The sequence below is a fragment of the Lutra lutra genome, chromosome 10 (assembly GCF_902655055.1).
Source record: "Lutra lutra chromosome 10, mLutLut1.2, whole genome shotgun sequence".
Classification (NCBI taxonomy): domain Eukaryota; kingdom Metazoa; phylum Chordata; class Mammalia; order Carnivora; family Mustelidae; genus Lutra; species Lutra lutra.
In genome coordinates, this window is record NC_062287.1 from 16,868,436 (window position 1) to 16,889,431 (window position 20,996).

At 37.9% G+C, this 20,996-nt stretch overlaps 1 protein-coding gene across 4 annotated transcripts in view; it reads left to right on the plus strand.

The window, feature by feature from the left end:
- Positions 1-17,350, plus strand: part of TBCEL (tubulin folding cofactor E like) — a 76,134-nt gene extending 58,784 nt beyond the window's left edge. For all 4 annotated transcript variants that reach the window (XM_047692658.1, XM_047692659.1, XM_047692660.1 and 1 more), the window contains one exon: positions 13,324-17,350. In XM_047692658.1, the coding sequence (XP_047548614.1) occupies positions 13,324-13,642 (319 nt within the window). In that variant the 3' untranslated portion in view covers positions 13,643-17,350. The remainder of the gene's footprint in view (positions 1-13,323) is intronic.
- The last annotated feature ends 3,646 nt before the right edge of the window (positions 17,351-20,996 follow it).

The following is a 20,996-nucleotide window of genomic DNA, read 5'->3' on the forward strand; positions in this document are numbered from 1 at the left end:
CTCTGCTTGACTTATTTCACTCAGCATAATCTCTTCCAGTATTTCCACTATCTTTATTATTTCCTTCCTTTTGCTTCATTTGCTCTTCTTTTTCTGGTTTTTGAGGTAGGAATGTTGATTACCATTTGAAATCTTTTCTAATAAACATGTAATGCTCTAAATTCCACTCGTAGCACTATTGGCATCCCACCTTTTGATATATTTTAATTTTCATTCAGTTCTTTGTTCTTAAAAAATTTTATTTCATTTGAGTCTTCCTCCTTCCTTCCTTCCTTTTCTTTCATGTAAGCTCCAAGCCCAAAGTAGGGGCTTGAACTCATGACCCTGTGATTAAGAGCCACGTGCTTTACTGACTGAGCCAGCCAGGCAACCCAGTAAGTGTGCTTTTTATACAGATGTAACACAGTTTAGCCATTCACCAGCTGAAATACATTTGAAGTGTTTCTTCTTTTTATCTTCTTTCTTTCTTTCTTTCTTTCTTTCTTTCTTTCTTTCTTTCTTTCTTTTTTAAATTTATTAAGGAAGCTTTGGTAAAAAGCTTTTGATAAAAGTCACAGATTTCTGTGTGAATATTAGTTCTTATTTCTCTGGGGTAAATATCAAGAACCGGAGTTGCTGAGTCACATGGAAAGTGTATGTTTAACTTGCTAAGCTCTTTTCCAAAGTGTACACCATTTTGCTTTCCCCCCAGCAACATGTGAAAGTGCCTGTTGCTCCACATCCCCATCACTACTTGGTATTTTCAGTTCTATTGTTTCTGTTCTGTTTTTGTTCTGCTTTTTGTTTGTTTTGTTTCATTTCTTTAATTTTAGCCATGCTAATAAATGTGTAGTGGTATCTCAGTGTGGTTTTCATTTGCTTTTCCCTAATGACTAATAATGTTGAACATACTCTTAAAGCTTTTTTTTGCCATCCAAATTCCTTTGGTGAAATGTTTGTTAAAATCTTTTGCCCATTTTTGTAGTAGGTTTCGTTTTTTTTTTTTTAATTATTGGCTTTTGAGGGTTCTTTATATACTCGATATATATTCCTTACCAGGTATGTGTTTTTGTAAATTTTTTCTCTCAGTCCGGCTTGTCATTTTCATTCTTTCAGCAGTTTCTTTCAAAAGCAGAAGTCTTAAATTTTGATGACGTTGAACTTACTGATTTTTTTTTCCCTTTATAGATCATGTTTTTGGTGTGATATCTAGGAAATTTTTGATTAACTCAAGTCACAGAGATTTTCATGTATGTTTTCTAAGTTTTCCACTTAAGCTTTTGTTTCATTTGAGTTAATTTATGTATATAGTGTAGTATATGAGTTTGTGTCTTTTGTTTTAATTTTGGCATATGAGTGTCAGTTCTAGCAGTATTTATTGGTAAGACTATCCTCTCTTGAATTGATTTTACACTTTTGTTGAAAATCTGCTTTGTTGAAAATCAGATTCTATGCTCTTTTCCATTGATATTTGTGTCTGTCCTATTTGCCAGTATCACATTGTCTTGATTCCTGTGGCTTTATAGTAAGTCTTGAAATTCAGAACGTGTAGGTCCTCCAATTTTGATCTTCTTTTCAAAGTTATTTTGGCTATTTTAGTTCCTTTGCCTTTTAATATAAATATTTGGATAAGCTTGTTGAATTATAAGAAAAAAATTATACTGGGATTTTGATTGTTGTTTTGTGGAATCTGCAGGACAGTTTGAGTAGGACTGACATCTTAATAATATTGAGTCTTCCTGCTCATGAACCAGTATATCTCTCCATTTATTTCTTATTTGATTTCTTTCAGAAATTGGTGTTTTGTATTTTTCCACATATAGATCATGCTCATATTTTGTTACATTTATACTTAAGGATTTCATGTATCTTAGTCCTGTTATAAACAGTACTTTCTTTAAATTTCAATTTTTAATTATTCATTGCTAGATACAGAAATAAATGGAATTTTTATATATTGACCTTGTATTCTGCAACCTTTCTAATAAACTTGTGAGTTCAACTAGTTCTTTTATAAATTTATTGAAGACAGTCATGTTGTTTGTGAGGCATGATGTGTTTTCTTTTCCAATCCATTTGACTTTTTAAATTTTTATTTATTTTTATCTTATTTATTTTTTTAAAAGATTTTATTTATTTGACAGACAGAGATCTCAAGTAGATGGAGAGGCAGGCAGAGAGAGAGAGAGAGAGAGGGAGAGAGAGAGGAAGAAGCAGGCTCCCCACTGAGCAGAGAGCCCAACATAGGGCTGGATCCCAGGACCCTGGGATCATGACCTGAGCAGAAGGCAGAGGCTTTAACCCACTGAGCCACCCAGACACCCCTTAAATTTTTTTTTCCTTTCTTATTCTTTTTTAGCATCTGTTGAAAATTTATACAGTTTTTCTCATTTAGTGTGTCAATATAGTGAATTATATTGGCTGACTTTTTTTTTAATGTTTAACCAACATTGAATTTCCAGGATAAATCTCATTTGGTTACAATGTATTATCTCCCTTATACTGGTGGATTTCATTTGCTAATATTTTATTGATGGTTTTTGCATCTGTTCATAGGGATATTGATTTTTAATTTTCTTTTCCTATAATGTCTTTCTCATTTCAAATTTGGGATAGCACTGGCCTCATAGAATGAGTTTGTGAATTTTTGCGCCTCTTTTCTAAAAATATTTATGTAGTGTTAATATTCTTTCTTAAATATTTTGTAGAATTTTGTCAGTGAAGCCATCTGTACCTTGTGTTTTCTTTGCTGGAAGCTTTAACTATGATTAAATTTATTTAATAGATACAGTTATTCAAGTTATCTCTTTCTTTTGAATGAGCTTTAGTAGTTTGTGTCTTTGCAGGAATTCATCCATTTCATCTTAGATATTGAATTTATAGGCATAAAGTTGTTCATAATATTCACTTATTATAAACCTTTAATGTCTATAAGGTCCGTAGTTGTGTCTCTTGGTTCAGTTCTGATGTTGGTATCTTCTTGATCAGTTTGGCTAGAGATTTATCATATTTGCTCACCTTAAGATCCAGATTGCAGGGCACCTAGGTGGCTCAGTCACTTAAGCATCCAGCTCTTGATTTCAGCTCAGGTAATGGTCTCAGGGTCATGAGATTGAGCCTACATCTGGTTCCATGTGGAGTCTGTTGAGGATTCTCTCTCCTTCTCCCCCCTGCTTGTGTGCATTCTTTCTTTCTCTAAATAAATACATAAAATCTTACTTTAAAAATCCAGATTTGGGTTTCACTGGTTTTCTTTTCTTTTTTCTTTTTTTTTCCTGCATTCTATTTCACTGATTTCTGCTCATGTCTTTACTAGTTCTTGTCTTCTTGCTTTGGGTTAAATTTGATCATCTTTTTCTGGCTTCTTAAGATAGAAGCTTAGATCATTGATTTGAGACCTTTTGTCATTCTCTTATAAACATTTAATTATATAAATTTCCTTCTGAGCACATTAGTTACATTCTATACTTTTTAATATACTGTATTTACATTTTCATTGAATTCAGAATTACTTTTGAATTTCCCTTGTGACTTTCTTTCTCTTTGACATTTTATAGTTTATTTACAAGTGTGTGGTGTGTTTTCCAAATACTTGGGGATTTTCCAGCTATCTTTCTGTTAATGATTTCTAGTTTAATTTCCCCATAGTACGATAACATATTTTGTATTATTTTAATTTTTTTTAAGATTTTATTTATTTGACAGACAGAGATCACAGGCAGAGATTCAGACAGAGAGAGAGGAGGAAGCAGGCTCCCTGCTGAGCAGAGAGCCCGATGTGGGGCTTGATCCCAGGAATCTGGGATCATGACCTGAGCCAAAGGCAGAGGCTTTAACCTGCTGAGCCACCCAGGTGCCCCTTATTTTAATTCTTTTAAACCTATTGAGGTATGTTTTTGGCCTAGAATATGGTCTCTTTTGGTCAATACTCCGTACATAATAGAAAAAAAATGTGTGTTCTAATGTTGTTGAGAAGTGTGTTTTTTAAATGTCAGGTCAAGTTTTTAGTAGTATTTAAGTCTTTTTTATTGTTAATAGTATTCTGTCTACTTGTTCTATCAATTATTGAGAAAGGAGTGTTGTAGTCTCCAGCTGTAATTATGGGTTTATTTTTACTTTCAGCTCTATCAGTTTTGCTTCATTATCTTAAAGCTGTGTTGTTCCGTACATACATACTTCCTGTTCAGATTTACCACTCTCTATCTAATAGCTTTGCAATTGTCTCTAACCTACTCCCCAGACTCCTAGCCCACAGTAATTGCAGTTGATACATATCTAGCCACCTAGGCACCAGGTGATTTAATGTAATTCCTGGTGGTAGAGCTATCTTTTTTCTTCTTTTATCTAGATTCTTTGCTCTAAAGAGGTAGCCCTAGGCAGTGGATCTGCCACAGTTTTTTGCATTCTTACTTTATGTCTAGCCTCACCTCCCTCCAGCCCTACCCCTGCTTCGTGCAGTGAAACGGACTCTCCCATGGAGTACTTTTAATCTCCTTTGCCTAACAGGACTTTAGCTCCTGACTGCCACTGCCTACTTTGGATATGGAGTCCAGTGGTTCTGTGGTTAGTTGTATGCTTTGCATTTCTTTTCTGTGTCCGGTTTGTGGCAATGTCTGTTATTTTTGAGCCTGTGCTATGTCTTCTTGGGATTCAACCTTTCATATTTTATCCATTTTACTCTATGTTTGGAGCAGAAGTATATTAACATCTGAGTTTATGGAGTCAGTTTGATCAAAGGCCTAATCATACTGATAAATATAGATCAAAATAGTTCTTTTGACTGCTCTGTAATATTCTATTATATGAATAAGCCACATTCTGTTTATCTATTCACTAGATAGTTTTTGACAGTACTTGAGTTTAAGAAATAGTGAGTTGAAACAAGTTCTTTGACTTAAGCCTTGATGAAATACTCTATGAAAAGGACTAACTTAAGTTCAAGAATCTTTGCTATGTATGAAACGTGAGAATAAATATTCCTGGAGGTAGATGAAATATAGAAGCTTGAAGAAGACAAGTGGGAAAACATCTGTGGCTTGAGCAAAGTAAGAGAATGAGATCTATGATGGAAGATCATACAGAGAAAAGGGAGGAAAATACAGGAAATAATCTTGAGAACTATCCAAGTATAGAGGGTCAAAAGAGGAATGAGAATCTCTTGAGAGATTAAAAGGGACATTTAAAATGCGAAGAAGAAGAGAATTTCTAGAACGGTACTTATTACTCTAGCAAACCACTGAAGTGATGAGAACTAAGAACAATGATCTGAGAGCAAGACCCGAGTTCTACCTTCCACCCTCTCGCTCACCAGCTTTTAGACTTTGGATTAACAAACTAGCCCCAGTTACTATATCTATAAAATATGTAATAGTTGATCTCTAAAGTCCTTCCTGTGCCTAGGTTTTGAGGTTTATGTGTTTTAATAAGTAGTATATTGGTGACCTTGAGAAAACTGTTTCAGTGGTGTATGAAGGCCCGGTTGTAGAATGTTAAGGAGATTTCTTTGATGTGCCATGATATGACACCATATCAACATGAGAAGAAGCATAATATAGCAAGAGAGATTAAACAATAGCAATCAGATGTTTGGAAAATATTTTTTCTTTTTTTTTTTTTTAGTAACATATAATGTATTATTTGTTTCAGGGGTACATGTCTGTGAATCATTAGTCTTACATAATTCACAGCACTTACCATAGCACATACCCTCCCCAGTGTCCATAACCCAGCTACCCTATCCCTCTCCCTTAACTCCCGAACAACCCTCAGTTTGTTTCCTGAGATTAAGAGTCTCTTATGGTTTGTCTTCCTCCCCAGTCCTATCTTGTTTTGTTTTTCCCTCCCTTCCCCCCACAATCCCATGCCCTGACTCAAATTCCTCATATCAGAGAGATCATATGATAATTGTCTTTCTCTGATTGACTTATTTTGCTTAGCGTAATTACCTTCTGTTTCCATCCACGTCATTGCAAATGGTAAGATTTTGGTTTTTGATGGCTGCATAGTATTCCTGTGTATATGTGTGTGTGTGTGTGTGTGTGTACACCACATCTTCTTTATCCATTCATCTGTTGGTGGACTTCTAGGCTTTTTCTGTAGTTTGGCTATTGTGGACATTTGAATCCTTCATAATGCCTTGGGAAACAAAGTAAACTAAATGAATGTTTTTCTTTTTTCTTTTTGAGATTTAATCATTTTTTTTTATTTATTTTCCACATGACAGTATTCATTGTTTTTGTACCACACCCAGTGCTCCATGCAGTCCGTGCCCTCTCTAATACCCACCACCTGGTTCCCCCAACCTCCCACTCCCCCACCTCTTCAAACCCTTCAGATTGTTTTTCAGAGTCCACAGTCTCTCATTGTTCACCTCCCCTTCCAATTTCCCCCAACTCCCTTCTCCTAACTCCCCATGTCATCCATGCTATTTGTTATGTTCCACAAATAAGTGAAACCATATGATAATTGACTCTCTCTCTGCTTGACTTATTTCACTCAGCATAATCTCTTCCAGTCCTGTCCATGTTGCTGCAAAAGTTGGGTATTCATCCTTTCTGATGGAGGCATAATACTCCATAGTGTATATGGATCACATCTTCCTTATCCATTCGTCCGTTGAAGGGCATCTTGGTTCTTTCCACAGTTTGGCGACCATGGCCATTGCTGCTGTAAACATTGGGGTACAGATGGCCCTTCTTTTCACTACATCTGTATCTTTGGGGTAATGCAAGTAGTGCAATTGCAGGGTCATAGGGAAGTTCTATTTTTAATTTCTTGAGGAATCTCCACACTGTGAATGTTTTTCTTCTAGTTATACTTAAGTGATTTTGTTCAGCCAAAACAAATGAACTATCAGAGATTTCTCATGTTTCATTGTCACATTCCTTAAAGAGAGAGATGTATGTATTAGGGATTTATTTTGGAATTAGATAGTGTTATTTAAAATAAAGACTCTGGTTGGTTCAATATGGGTCTGTATTTGAGGAACAATGGATTAACAGAATTGTTAGCTACTACAGAAGCCACCTTTGAGTATACCTCTAGGCAGTTGTAAGAGCTACATACTAATCCCATTGTGGTATAGGCACATGCATAAAATGTAAATCCCATTACTTTTCTCTTGGATGTTCCTTGAGACAGTAGCTCTACCTTTTATGGAAATGGAAATATGAAATCCAAATACAAAATTTTTGTGTTGCCTAAAGCCCCTGGTCTAAGCTTACTTCAGTTTTCCAGTTTCCTAAATATTCTGTAAAATATTTCCTGTTTGTATGACTTAGTTTATAAGGCTAGTCAGAGCTGAGAATGAGCTATCTTTTGTCTCCATCCATCTTTGAGTTTTAGGTTTTATTCTAAGTTTGCCCTCGGACTAAGATTTATGATAGGAAACTGCAGTCTAAGTAGTGTGTCAAGTCTTCATTTATTCTGGAGTCATAGACCTGTGACTGAATTGTGATTGAAGAAGTGCTCTCAGGTATCTTGGGAATCAAGAATGACAATGGGCTAAAGGAAGAAGGGGTGCACATCTCCCAGCCTGACTGTCATGCTACTGGAATCTGCTCATGTGTGTATCACATTAGGCAGGTGTGCCGTGGCCCCGGAGCCCCTCATGTGTGAAGGCGTGCCTGTGGGCCCTGGAGGTGGAGCTGCTCTCGCTCCACTGAGGTTGGCTCCATTTCCCATTCCCCCCTTGGTCAGGGCCATCTTCAACCGCACTTTACCAGGAGGCTGTTTTCTAACTGTTCGTGATTCAAAGACTCTTGAAATTGGAAGAAGCTGTTCTCTCAGTGGGTGTTTTTCTTTAATAGGAAGAAAGAAAAAAGCACAATGCCAGTTTGCCTGTGGTCGTGTCTTCCCAAGGTTGTACCTAGTGTTTGGTTTCCATTTATCATTCTCAGTTGCTCATGTGGTCATGTTGGTCTTTATGCTGTGTGCAGTAAATTTTATTTCTCTTGTGATTGGTCATTTTCTATTAGAAGGTCATGGTGGAATGGTGTTTAATATTCTCAATCAGTACTTCTGTTCTCAGGTAGAAGTACTGACTGAGAATATTAATATAAATCAAGATTATTCATTTTAAAGAATAGTCATCAGAAGCCATTTACCTCTCAAGACTATAGCTTTGGGGCTGATGATAAAAGCTCAGATAATACCAAGTTTGCAGCTATAGTTCAGTTTGGATGGACTGTTGAATAATGAATAAAATACCTGATTTAGTGATTTGCCCTGCTTAAAGATAATACAAAACAAGAAAATGGAGATTAAAATCGTACTTTCATACTTTTTAGGGGCTCTTGGGTGACTCAGTTGGTTAAATGTCCAACTCTTAGTTTTGGCTCAGGTCATGATCTTGGGGTTTGAGATCAAGTTCCTTGTCAGGTCTACTTAAGATTCTCTCTCTCCCTGTCCCTCTGTCCCTCCCACCATCCAAAAATAAAAGTCATACTTTTTACTTATTTAACTTTTAAGGGAGCATATTTAGTGTGTGTAGTGATACACAATGAGGTTATTTTCCTTCATTTTTATAGAATAAAGAATTTTTATAGAATAAAAATGAGTATTTATTATAGCCCATATCAAAACTTTTATCCATATATAAAAGTCTATTGGCTTTATATGCAAATTAATAAATAAACATTGATTTTTAAGGTTTAAGCAAGTGGAAAGGCAGGTGCAGAAGTAGTCATGTTTATGGTACAAAATAGGGATGCAAAGTTGTGAAGGAACCAAATAATGAAGGGCCTTTTACAGTCACTTCGTTTTCTATTGCTGCTGTAACAAATTACCCTAAATGTAGTGGTTTAAAACAATACCTACTTATTATGTTATAGTTTCTGTGGGTCAGAAGTGTGGGTACAATGTGGCTTAACTGGGTTCTCTGCTTAGGGTCCCACAGGGCCAAAATCAAGGGGTTAGCAGGGCTGTGTTCATTATTGAAGGCTCTGGCGAAGAATCACCTTGTAGTCTCATTCAGGATGGTGGCAGAATTCTGTACTTTCTCCAGCTTTCCATGTGGCCACCTTTGTCTTCAAGCCAGCAATGATATAACAAGTTCTCTCATGCTTAGAAGCTCTCTGACTTCCTCTTCTGCTGCTGCCTGAGGAAGCTTCTCTACTTTTAACAGTTTGTATGATTAGATTAGTCACATTCAGTGACTCTCCCTATCTTAAGGTCAATAATGCAGTATAATATAATATAATCTTGAGAAGAGCACCAGGGGATGAAGATTGTGGGGGCCAAAATTCTGCCTTCCACAATCATGATAAAGAGTTCAGGCTTTATTCTGATGGGCTTTGTATGGTTTTCAGTAGAGGGGTGATGTGGTTATATTAGTGTTTTATAACAGTCACTGGCTGTAATATAGACAAGGGTCAGTTTGGGGCCACCCTAAAGTTATAGGAAATCTTTGGAAGGAGTATCATTTGGGATTTGGTTATAGATAATAGAAGTCATGCTAGCTGTGTTAAGAAGAAAGGGGTTTGGGGTGCCTGAGTGGCTCAGTAGGTTAAAGCCTCTGCCTTCAGCTCAGGTCATGATCCCAGGGTCCTGGGATCAAGCCCCGCATTGGGCTCTCTGCTCAGCAGGGAGCCTGCTTCCCCCCGCCCCCGCCTGCCTCTCTGCCTGCTTGTGATCTCTATCAAATAAATAAATAAAATCTTTAAAAAAAAAAAAAGAAGAAGAAAGGGGTTTAATACAGGGAATCGGTGTTGAACAAAAATTTTTGGAAGGGCTGTGTCTCTAGGATTGCCTTAAAATGCTACTGCAGAACTGACCCACCAATGGCACTGCTGCCTATGGTACTCCTGAAGCTGCTGTCCTTGGTACTGAATCACAGCAGCTTAACTGTGATCTGGGGGTTCAGCAAACTCCTGCCAAGGGTGTTAACTCCAGGAACAGTGTTTGAACTGCAGTTGGGTAATTAGGGAGTCTATACCCAAAGTGTGCCCACACCATCTCCTAGATCCATTCTATTTATCCCCAGGGCTGCTGAATGTAAGTGATAGAAGCCATATCTCACCTGCAAACGAGTGTGCAAAATGCCATTTTTATCTTCCCAGTCTCGGCCGTACGGGAGGGAGGCATTCCAGAGGAGGCTGGAACAGGTGCTGGGGAAGCTCCTCCACAGAATGTTGTAGCACTCCAGGTTATTGAATTAGAGAGGTGGGAAAGAGGGCTAGGAAGGAATCAGGATGACTGTCCAGCTACTGGCTAGGAAGAGTAGATCATTCTTCATGCCATTTACTGACATAAAAAGACCAGAAAAGATTAGGAGTAACAATGAATTGTTTCTGGATGTGTTGATTTTGAGAAAATTATGGGACCTTAGCTTCCTAATTTATAGGTAATCTAATTTGTAGATGGACTAGGCCAGTTGTATCAAGTAGGCCAGTTTCTGCCTGTGGGTCATAATTTTGTGTACAGATATATTTATGGTTGAGATTAATTCAGTTTACCATAGTGCCAAATATAAATAAGTCTATAATTATATAATTATTATTGTAAATTTTAGATTTATCTTTAAATTGATTTAAGGCTTAGCACTGGTTCTTAAACTAATTGTTGAGCAGTATTTATCTTTTTCAGAAGGACGCATGGCTGCCCTATTTCCTAAGTTCTTCTTGTTTCAGAATAGTTGCCTTTTAAATTTCTTTCTAAACAAAACTTGGTGAGGTATAATATTCCTGGGTCATGCTTCCTAATTTATTTATTTGGTCAGCAGTGGCATTGTTTTGCTTCTCAATTTGTTTCACTGGCTCTGCAATCTTTCTTTTCATCTCCTTCTGTTGGTCATTTCTCTTTGAGCTCTTGTTTTATTATATTCATGCACTTAATAAGTTCTAGACCCCTTGTCTTCAGTTATTTTTTCTTTCAGATTGAGTTCTGCCTCTGCATTTTACTCACTGTGTGTTTCTTTTATTCCTTTTGCTGTGGTCTGTGCTTAGTTGCCATTTTGTATCTCTTTGCTTATGCTTAAAAGTGGGCACCTCTCTCCAGACCATCTCTTTACCGAAACATAGTATAAGTAAACTCTCCTTGACCCCTTCACCATTGTTTCTTTTGTTCCTCTGAGGCAGAGTTTGAGAGCTGGGGTATTACAATTGGACTTTTCTGTAGTCTGAAGGGAAAATATCTCTGGAGTTGGGTTCAGCTTTTATTTGACCCCTTGGGTTCTGCTGTCTTTTCTAAGATTTAGTGGAATTATCATAGCCTAGTTTCACTTGTTTAAGAGCATATAGTAGGAGATATGCGTAGGGAAAGATACCCTTAGAGTTGGAATCATTTTACTTCTTCAGTTTGGAAAATTTGGAAAATTTCAGGTCTTGGTAGTTTTGCATTTTGTTTGTTTGGCCTTGTTTTGTTTGCCTTTGCTAAGATCCTGACATCCTGGGAGTGGGACATAGAGGTTTCTAGTCCCCAAAGTATTTCCTCAGGCTTCCTGGAGCTCACTCCTTAGCACTTCAGCCCAATTTTCTCTAAACTGGGAAGTGTTAGCACACTCAAGAGTTAGCTCTTTATCTTCTTCCTCCATAATGAATTCTGGGTGTTGAATTAGGATCTTTGCTTAACAGAACCACCTAGTACACTGCCATTGGTTCCTTTTAAATAAAGCCTATCGCCATAAGCTTATTCCCTCTCTTTCTTTGTTAGTTGCTGGTGGTGATGTTTTTATCCTTTTAAGAAATACTGTTTTTGACACAAGTTTCGAGAGAAGATTCTGTAATCTGTTTCATCATAGCACCATCATTTCCAAGAAGTTATAAATAGATTTCAATCATTTGTTTTCTAAAGGGGTATGTGTATTTTAATAATGTAAATTCCAGAATAGGAATGTAGTGTTTATTTTTTATTTACAAATTACTTGTTCATCTATTATGTTATATAATTCTCTTGACTATTTTATAAAGTAGGGAGGGCAGACTTTTTAATCCCAGTTTTACTAATGAGAAAACTGAGATACAAAGAGATTGATTTGATGAGTCACACAGCTAATTATAAGATGGAGTCAAGACTCTGAAGTCAGATCTTCTGACTCCAAAGCCAGTACTATTTTATCATATACTGTTATTCCCTTTAATGAAAATGGTTACCTCCATGCTTACCCACACATGTCCTACTCCGTCTTTAATATTCCTACCAACCTTTTAACACTGACTTAACTGAGTTAAAGCCAAAACTAGGGTGGGGGAATAATCTTACATGACCACTGTATTCTGATCCTGAATTAACCTCAGGATTTCTTGGTTATAATAAAGCTGTTATCGGGTCTTTTGATCATTTTTTCCTTCTCTGATTTGTAGAAAATTGCTCAACTTCCTCAGTAAAACCAGACTTTAGTAAAATCAGTAAAAAGACTGGCAGTGGAGACAGGATTTTCCACATGGGAAACTTGACTTTATGGGCCCAAGTTTCACCTCTATAACTCACTTTCCTCTTGATAGCTTCTGCTCTTTATTCCTGCCTCAGTCAAGGAACTTGTATTCCTCATTTGCCATTTACAAGTTTTTCACAAGAATTTATTCTTTTTTTTTTTTAAGGTTTATTTATTTATTTGAGAGAGAGAGAGAGAGAGTGGTGGGGGGTCAGGCAGAGGGAGAAGGGGAGAAGGAATCTCAAGCAGCCTTTGCCATCCAGCATGGAGCCCAACGGGGAACTCAGTCTGAGGGCCCTGAGATCATGATCCTGAAATCATGACCTGAACAGAAATCAAGAGTCAGACATTCAACCGACTGAGACACTGAGGTACCCCTCAAGAATGTATTCTTGACTCTTCCGCAAAGACCTTCTTTATAGCCAGTGAGACTACGCTGAACATTCAAACAAAAATCACTGAAAAACCTGGATTAACAGCTCACATACAACTGGATTTTTTTTGTTGTGGTTTGTAAATTATTTTCTCTGGTGGTCAGAAACTGGCCTCTTTCCATCTTCCCATCTGTCACCAAGGAACGTGTGCTTAAATATATGCCCTTGATGATGACACCCAAGAAAGCAAGTTCTACAGAGTGATTAGACTTCTCTCTGTAATCCTTTTGTCTGCTTTTCTAAGTTTTCCTTTTCTCCCTAAATCTATTCTTCTGTAACAATAAACAGCAGGCATGGTGACCATCTTTAGGACAGATTCTTCTCCTATCCACAAGGATGTGGTTTTATTGTGGCCGCAAAAGGGCAACCGTATCCCATCACAGATACACAGTTCGTCAGGCAGATAGGTGGATGTAGATGATATTAGAATAGGATTGTAGCAGTGTCGCTCACTGGAGTTCTGAAGAAGTTCATAGTTCGTGTGCCAGTGGCTTAAGCTGACACTGTTTTGTTTTGTTTTGTTTTGTTTTATCCTTCTAGGTATCATGAACTGATTACAAAATATGGGAAGTTGGAGCCTTTGGCAGAAGTGGACCTAAGACCACAGAGCAGTGCGAAAGTAGAAGTCCACTTTAACGATCAGGTGGAAGAAATGAGCATTCGTCTGGACCAAACAGTTGCAGAACTAAAGAAACAATTAAAAACTCTAGTGCAGTTACCCACAAGCAACATGCTTCTCTACTATTTTGATCACGAAGCACCCTTTGGCCCAGAGGAAATGAAGTACAGCTCTCGGGCACTGCATTCTTTTGGCATTAGGGATGGAGATAAAATTTATGTGGAATCCAAAACAAAATAACCTCGACCAGCCTTGTAAAAAACACATACATAAGGACTTCTTGCAGGGCATTTGTTTCCAATGTGGTTTTCTTTAGGAGGGAGGAGGTTGTTTTGTTTCGTTTTGTTTGGGTTTCGGGGGGTTTTGTATATTTTTTTCCCCCTAGGATGGGGAGGGGGCTGTTTTGGGTATTTTCTACCACAGATTTCTTCAGCTCAGCCAGCAGAATTGGCCACATCTCCAGTCCCTGTGCCCTCCCTCGTGAAAGATGACCAAGAAATCGCCGACTTCTTACTGTGTTCACTGGGCTGCGTCTACCACTTGGTTCTCATGACCATTTAGGTATATTTGTGAAGATAGCATGAGCCGTGTGGCCTCCCCCCAGAAGGGTAACTTGTGGGATTGAAATCAGGAGCAGGGATCTTGACAGGAAGGGCCAGCACTTCTCTCCCCCAGTTCTTCCGTTGTCCTTCCCTCTCTCCCTCCTTTCCTGTTGTGGTTCAGTTTTTCATTTTGACGTGTCAGCACCTGTTCACCTAATAGTTCTAATCCTGTCCATAAGTAACTTCTCATTTCTCAGTGTGGACAATTTTTTCATTTCTCCCTTCTGAAATAATTTTAGTGTTTTAGGCATTTTTCAACCTGATTCTGAACTCAGGTATTCTGTGAGAACCTGTAACTCTGTTAGGATCTTGAAGACAGAGAGTTAAAACTCCAGGAAGACTCACTGCTGTCCTGGCGACGTGGGCAGAGCAGCCTGGGCCCGCTGTGTGTAACCACGTCCATTTCAGTGTCCCGCACAGATGACGTCCACCCTCACTTCCATAACACAAAGCGTGTCACATGCCACAGTCCTTTGATTTTTGCTTGTCGAATGTACTTCCTCATCTCTAGCTGTCTTTCTCATTACTTTAAACTGTTGGGAATAGAGGCCTGACTTTCTGAAGAGCCCAGTTGAATAATGGATATACATGCCGGGAGAGCTGGGAATTAGCTAGCCAACTGTCCGTGGCATGTGTGAGGGAGTAGAGTGGGAGAAAAGTCAAGCCATCCAGGAGGAAGAGCGTTGTGATTTCCCTGCCCGTGTCGTCATTTGAAGTCCTGGCTCTTACACTTTGCATTAAAAGTGGGAAATCTTAATCAAAGGGAGTTCTGATTCCCAGTTCTTCCCTGGGATTCTGTGATGTCATAATTGGACCCTTCTTTTTGTTTTGCATTTCAATTTAGTTGCCCCTCCCAAAGAACAACTCTGCCTAATCTATGAGTAAAGTCTAAGTGTCAAAACTTCAGAATTGCCTCCAAGTCATATTTTTCGCAGAAGCATATTTAAAGCACTTTTCTTTAAAAGCTAGTTCCTCACCTGCCCTGAAATCTTTGCATTTGTTCTTGTCCTTCATTAAACAGGGTAACCCCTTTCTGTAATAGATGTCTTTCTTGGTCCACCATATTTACAGATGGGAGGCTTGGGGAAGGCTTGGCATCACTAAGGGCAGGTGATGTGCACATGAAGTATTTTTCTAAGAATGTAATCATTATCTGATTGCATTTGGCCTTTTGACCTTTGTTATAGGATTCCACCACTCCTACAAAATCCTTTAATTTCTTATGAAATTTTTAGGTAACTCTTGTAAATTCTTCACATCTGCAGAGTTGTGATTATTATTGCTACTTTTTAAATTTTTCCTATTTATTCTCTTAATGCACTTCAGGTTCAGTATCTATAAAGCCTTTGACCCAGTCCTACTGAGTCAAGTCTACATCCACTGTAACATTAAAGGTGGAAACCAAAGGGTTTGAGAAAGATGAATGAAGCCTATTCTCCTTCTGCTGCAGACTTGATCTTTCAAAATCGCAAGAATGAGCGATGGAGATCCAGGCTGGGTAGAGACAAGAATTAATTATTTTGTAATCACATTTTCCTGACAGATTTTTGGAAGTGGGAAAAAAGTGTGGCAACAGTGTCATGAAGATAAAAACCGTGGGTGCTTTGTGTATGTGCGCATGAGTGCAGGCAAGTTTGAGAGACAGTGTAACTGAGCCCGTCACTTTTGTCCGCCTGGGAAACAGATGCACTCTTTTATTTTTTGAGGTTGTATGACCCCTGACTGTCCCACAGCAGAAGGCAGAGCAAACACTTGGGTTGTGCTTTAATCATAAGTGGAATGGTCACAATTAATAAGATATTTTATATATGACAAAAGTTTTATGAAATGCTTTTTTACTATTAGAGACCTGTTCCTTCTGTTATGACAGAATACAGTGTCCATCAACTGCAGGCCTATTTCCTCTATTATACAGTTGCATGTCAGGGGAACTTCTCATCTAATTCAGTGGGTATTTTTAGGGCATCGTAATTGATGGTTTTAATTAATTGCTGAACAATTTTTGATTGAGACAAAGTCTAATGCAATGACCGGTCTTTCAGAGCTGCAGAACAGAAGTAAAAGAGAAAAGCTATTTGAGCATGTGTACTTGTAGATTTATTTCGGCAGCTGAGTAAAGATGCTGCTTTTGAAATAAAATCGGTGCTGTGTAGACACCTTGTAACCCAAATTATTTTTGTAACAGGCCAAAAAAGAGGAGACAAGAGACCGTGGACTTTTGAGTCTCAAAGCTATGCATCATCGATGGCAGCAGCTTCTCTGTATTTTAATATTGACTTCCTCCACATGCAGCAAGAGCCCGTTCCTGGCATTAATAAGGCAAGACGTTGTCCGAGCCAGTATTACAGATAGGTCTCTGCAGGCACAGTGTATAGAACATATCTTTTTTAAAATAGAAATTCTTTTCAGTGGAGAAAAAGGGAAGGAGTCACAGAAGAAAGCCAGATCAAAACCAAGGGATCCTCTGTGCTCACATGTAGCTGCTGAAGCCACAATGAAATGGGCTTTCGAAATGGAATTGTTGAAATAGCTCAGATTGCTTTAAAGGAGGGGAAAAAAAAGTTTAGAGTCCTGTGTCTTTTTTTTTAAATTATTATTATTAAAAGTTTCTTTTGTTTCTGCAACCTATTGCCACCATGTCCATAAACACATAAGAAAGCGGTGGATATCCCCCAACACCTTGTTTCTTTTAAGACCCGTGGGTGAAAAGAAGCCCAAAACATGAGCTATGTGTAACAGAGCCACATGTTGTGATGCTTTGTGCTAAGATTTTGTTTACTTAAAGAAATGCAAGTTCAGTCCTCAACAGGTGTTTCGGCTGCATTGCTAAGTCAGCGGTGTCCCAAGCACAGAACTCTGGGCGCACAAGGAGCTGACCCCATTTGAGGCACGCCGCCGATGGCTCTTCCCGGTGCACGTGTGAGCGCGACCTGCTCCGTGGCAAGTGCTAGGCCCTAGGGCATATAAAACAGGAATACAAAATAATAGATTGTTCTAAGCGATGTCATTTCTGTTTATGAATTTGATTTTTCCCTTCATTTCATGTTAGATTGAAAACGCAAACAAACTGCTTTCCAGTACACCCAGAAGCTATCTGTGTTACCAGATGTGTTGTGAACACTCTATTTTTCATAGGTGCTTCCTTACTATATAATATGTCCATTGTAGTGATGGAGAGGGACTGGGCTCTCTCAGGCTCTTTACTTGCCAGTTGTCTCCTGCAGCTAATGGAAATATATATTTTATTTTAGAATATAATTTAAACATGAAGGTCTATTCTTTGCACTTTTTATTAATACATATATATATAGAGATAATCTTTAAAAAAATTAAAAATCCAAGTCCACTTTCTCTTTGTGTTCTGATTTTTTTCTGGAGTTCTGGGGTCAAGATACATGCTTATTTTTATATAGTCAAAGGTCGACATCACTGCTGTGGTTGAGTACTGTGGGGAACTGGCCAAAGTGGGGAAGAATTGGACCATTTTGAGAAATTTCATTGGAATTTTGCCATTTAGAAATGAAAGCTATAAAACAAAGATTGTAGGAAGCGTGTCATTGCTTTTGTGTTAGCAAATTCTTATACTTCTAACATGTACTTGATACTCCCTTATTGTCCTTTTAAGGATAAAGTCCTCCCTTTAAGATAACTGGCATCCTCTTTTTTGAGTAAGGATGAAAACCTCAATTGGATGCACTTAAATTTCTTTCAAGTGACACTTTTTTGTCTTCAGAAAATAATTTTCTGTGAGAATTCGAGTTTTGGACACTTGAACTCTACCCACTTATCGATAATTTCTTGGTAAGCTGTAATGAGTTAACCTTATATCAAGAATGATGGTCCAAGAACTGAACTTTATTTCTGTATATAGAAGACAGAGTCCATTAACCTCTCTCGGTGTTCCAGAAGGGTGTGAGTATCACAATCTGTTTAAATTTAAATATTTCTGCCTCTTACTTAAATTTCAAAGAATATATTTCAACTTCTATACTAAATGCTATTTAGTTAATATTTATTGTGAGCTTCTCCGAGTATACTCGCAAGGTAGACATATGTCAAGACATCCAGTACCCACTGGGCTGAAAGATACTGGGACTCCCACTAGTTACTAGGATGCATGTAAGTCAAGAAAGTTAAACTTTGAGAAATGAAGTCACTTTCTCTTTCCAACTCTCCTCTGGAAAGGAAGTTCGTTATCTCTGGTCTCCAACTTAGAAGTTCAGAGCTCAAATTCAGCCAGTTAACTTTTAAAACCCATATAGGTCATTTCTTATACTTTTAGCTCTTTTTTAAGATTTTATTTATTCCTCAGAGAGAGGCAGTGGCAGAGGGAGAAGCAGGGGCCTCATCGAGCAAGGAGACAGGACTCGAGGCTCCATCCCAGGACCCTAGGAACACTACCTGAGCTGAAGGCAGACACTTAACCGACTGATACCCAGGCACCCCCATCTACTTTTAACTTTTTAATGTCACCAGGATTTAGGAACTGAGTTAATCCCTGAAAGGAATAACATACCATACTGTAACTCCTTAAAATATGGTGAATCTTTTATTCCTCTCCTTCAAAAATTTGAGACTAACACTGGAAATCTTTAGCTTTTTTTGTTTAACAAACATTAAAATGTTCAAATATATATATTTGTCATATATATGAATATAATAAACAGGAGAGGTTCTCATGCTAGCCTCCCACCTTACTCTGAACTAAAGAGAGCAACGCAACTGGGGTTTTTTACAGTTTAGCATTATTCTGCTGAGTCAGTGGCATTTTTACAACCATATTTCAAAACACTGAAGCAGTGGCCTGAATAATAATTGATCCCAATAGCGCAAAATAACGAAAGGAAATCAGTTCTTAAAATAAGAATACTAATAACTGTTCAATGTTTTGTCTTAGGCTTTTCTCTGATGTGGCTTAGGCACCTGAATAATTTGCTTGCACTCTTTTTGAAGGCACAGCTATTAAGAGGGGACTAACAAACTCATAACCCAGGAGGAAGGAGAGCTGTAAGTGGACAGAGTTGCTCTTGTATGAATCCTTGCCAACCCTGTGTCCGAGCTTACCACGCTTCTTTCTCACGTTTCTTCTAAACTCGAATAATGAACATTTATTATCAACTAGGACCCATACTAGATGCTTCACCTATATTTGATCTTCATGACATCCCTATGAGGTTAGCACTGTTGTTATCCCCATGTTCTTACTCGTGAAGAGAGTGGCACACAGGTTAAGTAACTGGCCAAAAGTCACCCAGTTGGTTAACAGAGCCAGGATCCAAACCCAAGGAATCTGGCTGTGGGATCCGTGCATTTAACAGATACTATGTAATGCTTGCTGCTAAAGTTCTCCATTACCCTCCACACTCATGCACACACACAAACATGCACACACACACACCTTTATTGTCAGTCTTTACGTTTCATTAAGAAGAGATGTTCCACAATACCCATCTGCTAAGTTGATTTGCTCTGTAACAACAGCACTGATGTGGCCGATGGCTCTGAATCCCAATTGGAATTTGTCCCCATGCCCTGTCAAGAATTGTGAGATGACAGTTGGTGTGTACCCTATTGTCCTCCCTGTTCCTCTGACAGGTCATTTGGACATTTGTGATGGGCGCCATTGACAACAATAAGTGAAACAGTAATATGAGGCAAGAAAAGTAAGAATTTGGTTTTTAACCTGAGGACATTCTAGAACCTTAAACCTTCATTGCAGTAAACAAAGGTACGAGAGGTCACTCGTTTTGGACTCCGACTTCCATCAAAGAGGCAACAGTGTTTAAGTGGACTGAAAACAGGTGTTATGAAGGAAGAAAAATGTTTATAGTTGAATGCAACCTGTTGCAAAGGTCTTGTTCCAGGAAAGGATGAGGCTGTCACTGCTATTGTTTCTCCTTAGAATGTAAGGGAGCGCCTTGTGAAGAATATAAATATTGCTTACAAAATAGAGGGCACAGGCTATCTGTTATGTTCTGCAATTAATAGCCAAAAATTACAATGCGATTTCAGTTTGCCAGTTCCTACACAGACTTCATCCTTGGATGCTCTGTCGTCACTGTAAGTAATACAATTAAGGTGTTAAATGAGAATGAGAGGAGGCAGACATAAAAAAATACAGAGAGAAGAGAAAAAATGTTTTCTGAAATATCTGATACATTGGAGGGCAGATGTAAGCTCTACTCTACTATCGAGGAGTAGAAACAGGCCATTATGAATTGCTTTGGCTGTGTTAAAATTTGGTTTGGTTTGATTTTCAATTTGTTTACAAAAAAAGAAGTCTCTTCAAAAAACATTTGAATCTATTTTCTAAATAGAAAATACATGGTTCAAAAATCAGACAACATAAAGATGGCATGCATTAGAAAATCCCATCTAACTCCCTGTCCTTTACTTTTATTAGTTTCTTATGTGTCTGCATTAGAAAATCCCATCTAACTCCCTGTTCTTTACTTTTATTAGTTTCTTATGTGTCTTTCCAGAGTTTACACAAATAATAGCAAATAATATATCTTTTTCCCCTTTTATACAGCAAAGTTAGCATATTATACACTAATACGCACCTTTTTTTCACTTGAAACATATCTTGGAGATCTCTGTAGCAGTCCATTGGGAATCACGCTGTCCTTTGTTTGCAGTATAGTATATAATATTCCATTTATAGACATAATTTATAATTTGTTTGGCTCAACCCTCATTGATAGACATTTGAGTTTTCCCTCTTCCTTTCTCTTTCTCTGTCTCCCTCCCTCTAACTCTCCCTCTCTTTTATTTACTATGTTCAGTTTGCTGCAGTAAACAGCATATGTTCTCTTACATACTTGAAATGAAACTATAGAATACATTTTTAGAAGTGAGATTGCTGGATGAAAAGGCCAAAGTGTTTGTAATTTTGGTAGATATTGCCAAATTATTCTCCATTAGAGATACCTAAGAAGAACTTTTTCCCCCCGGTTTTATTATATGTCACATCCCTGCACAAAGACTTTACT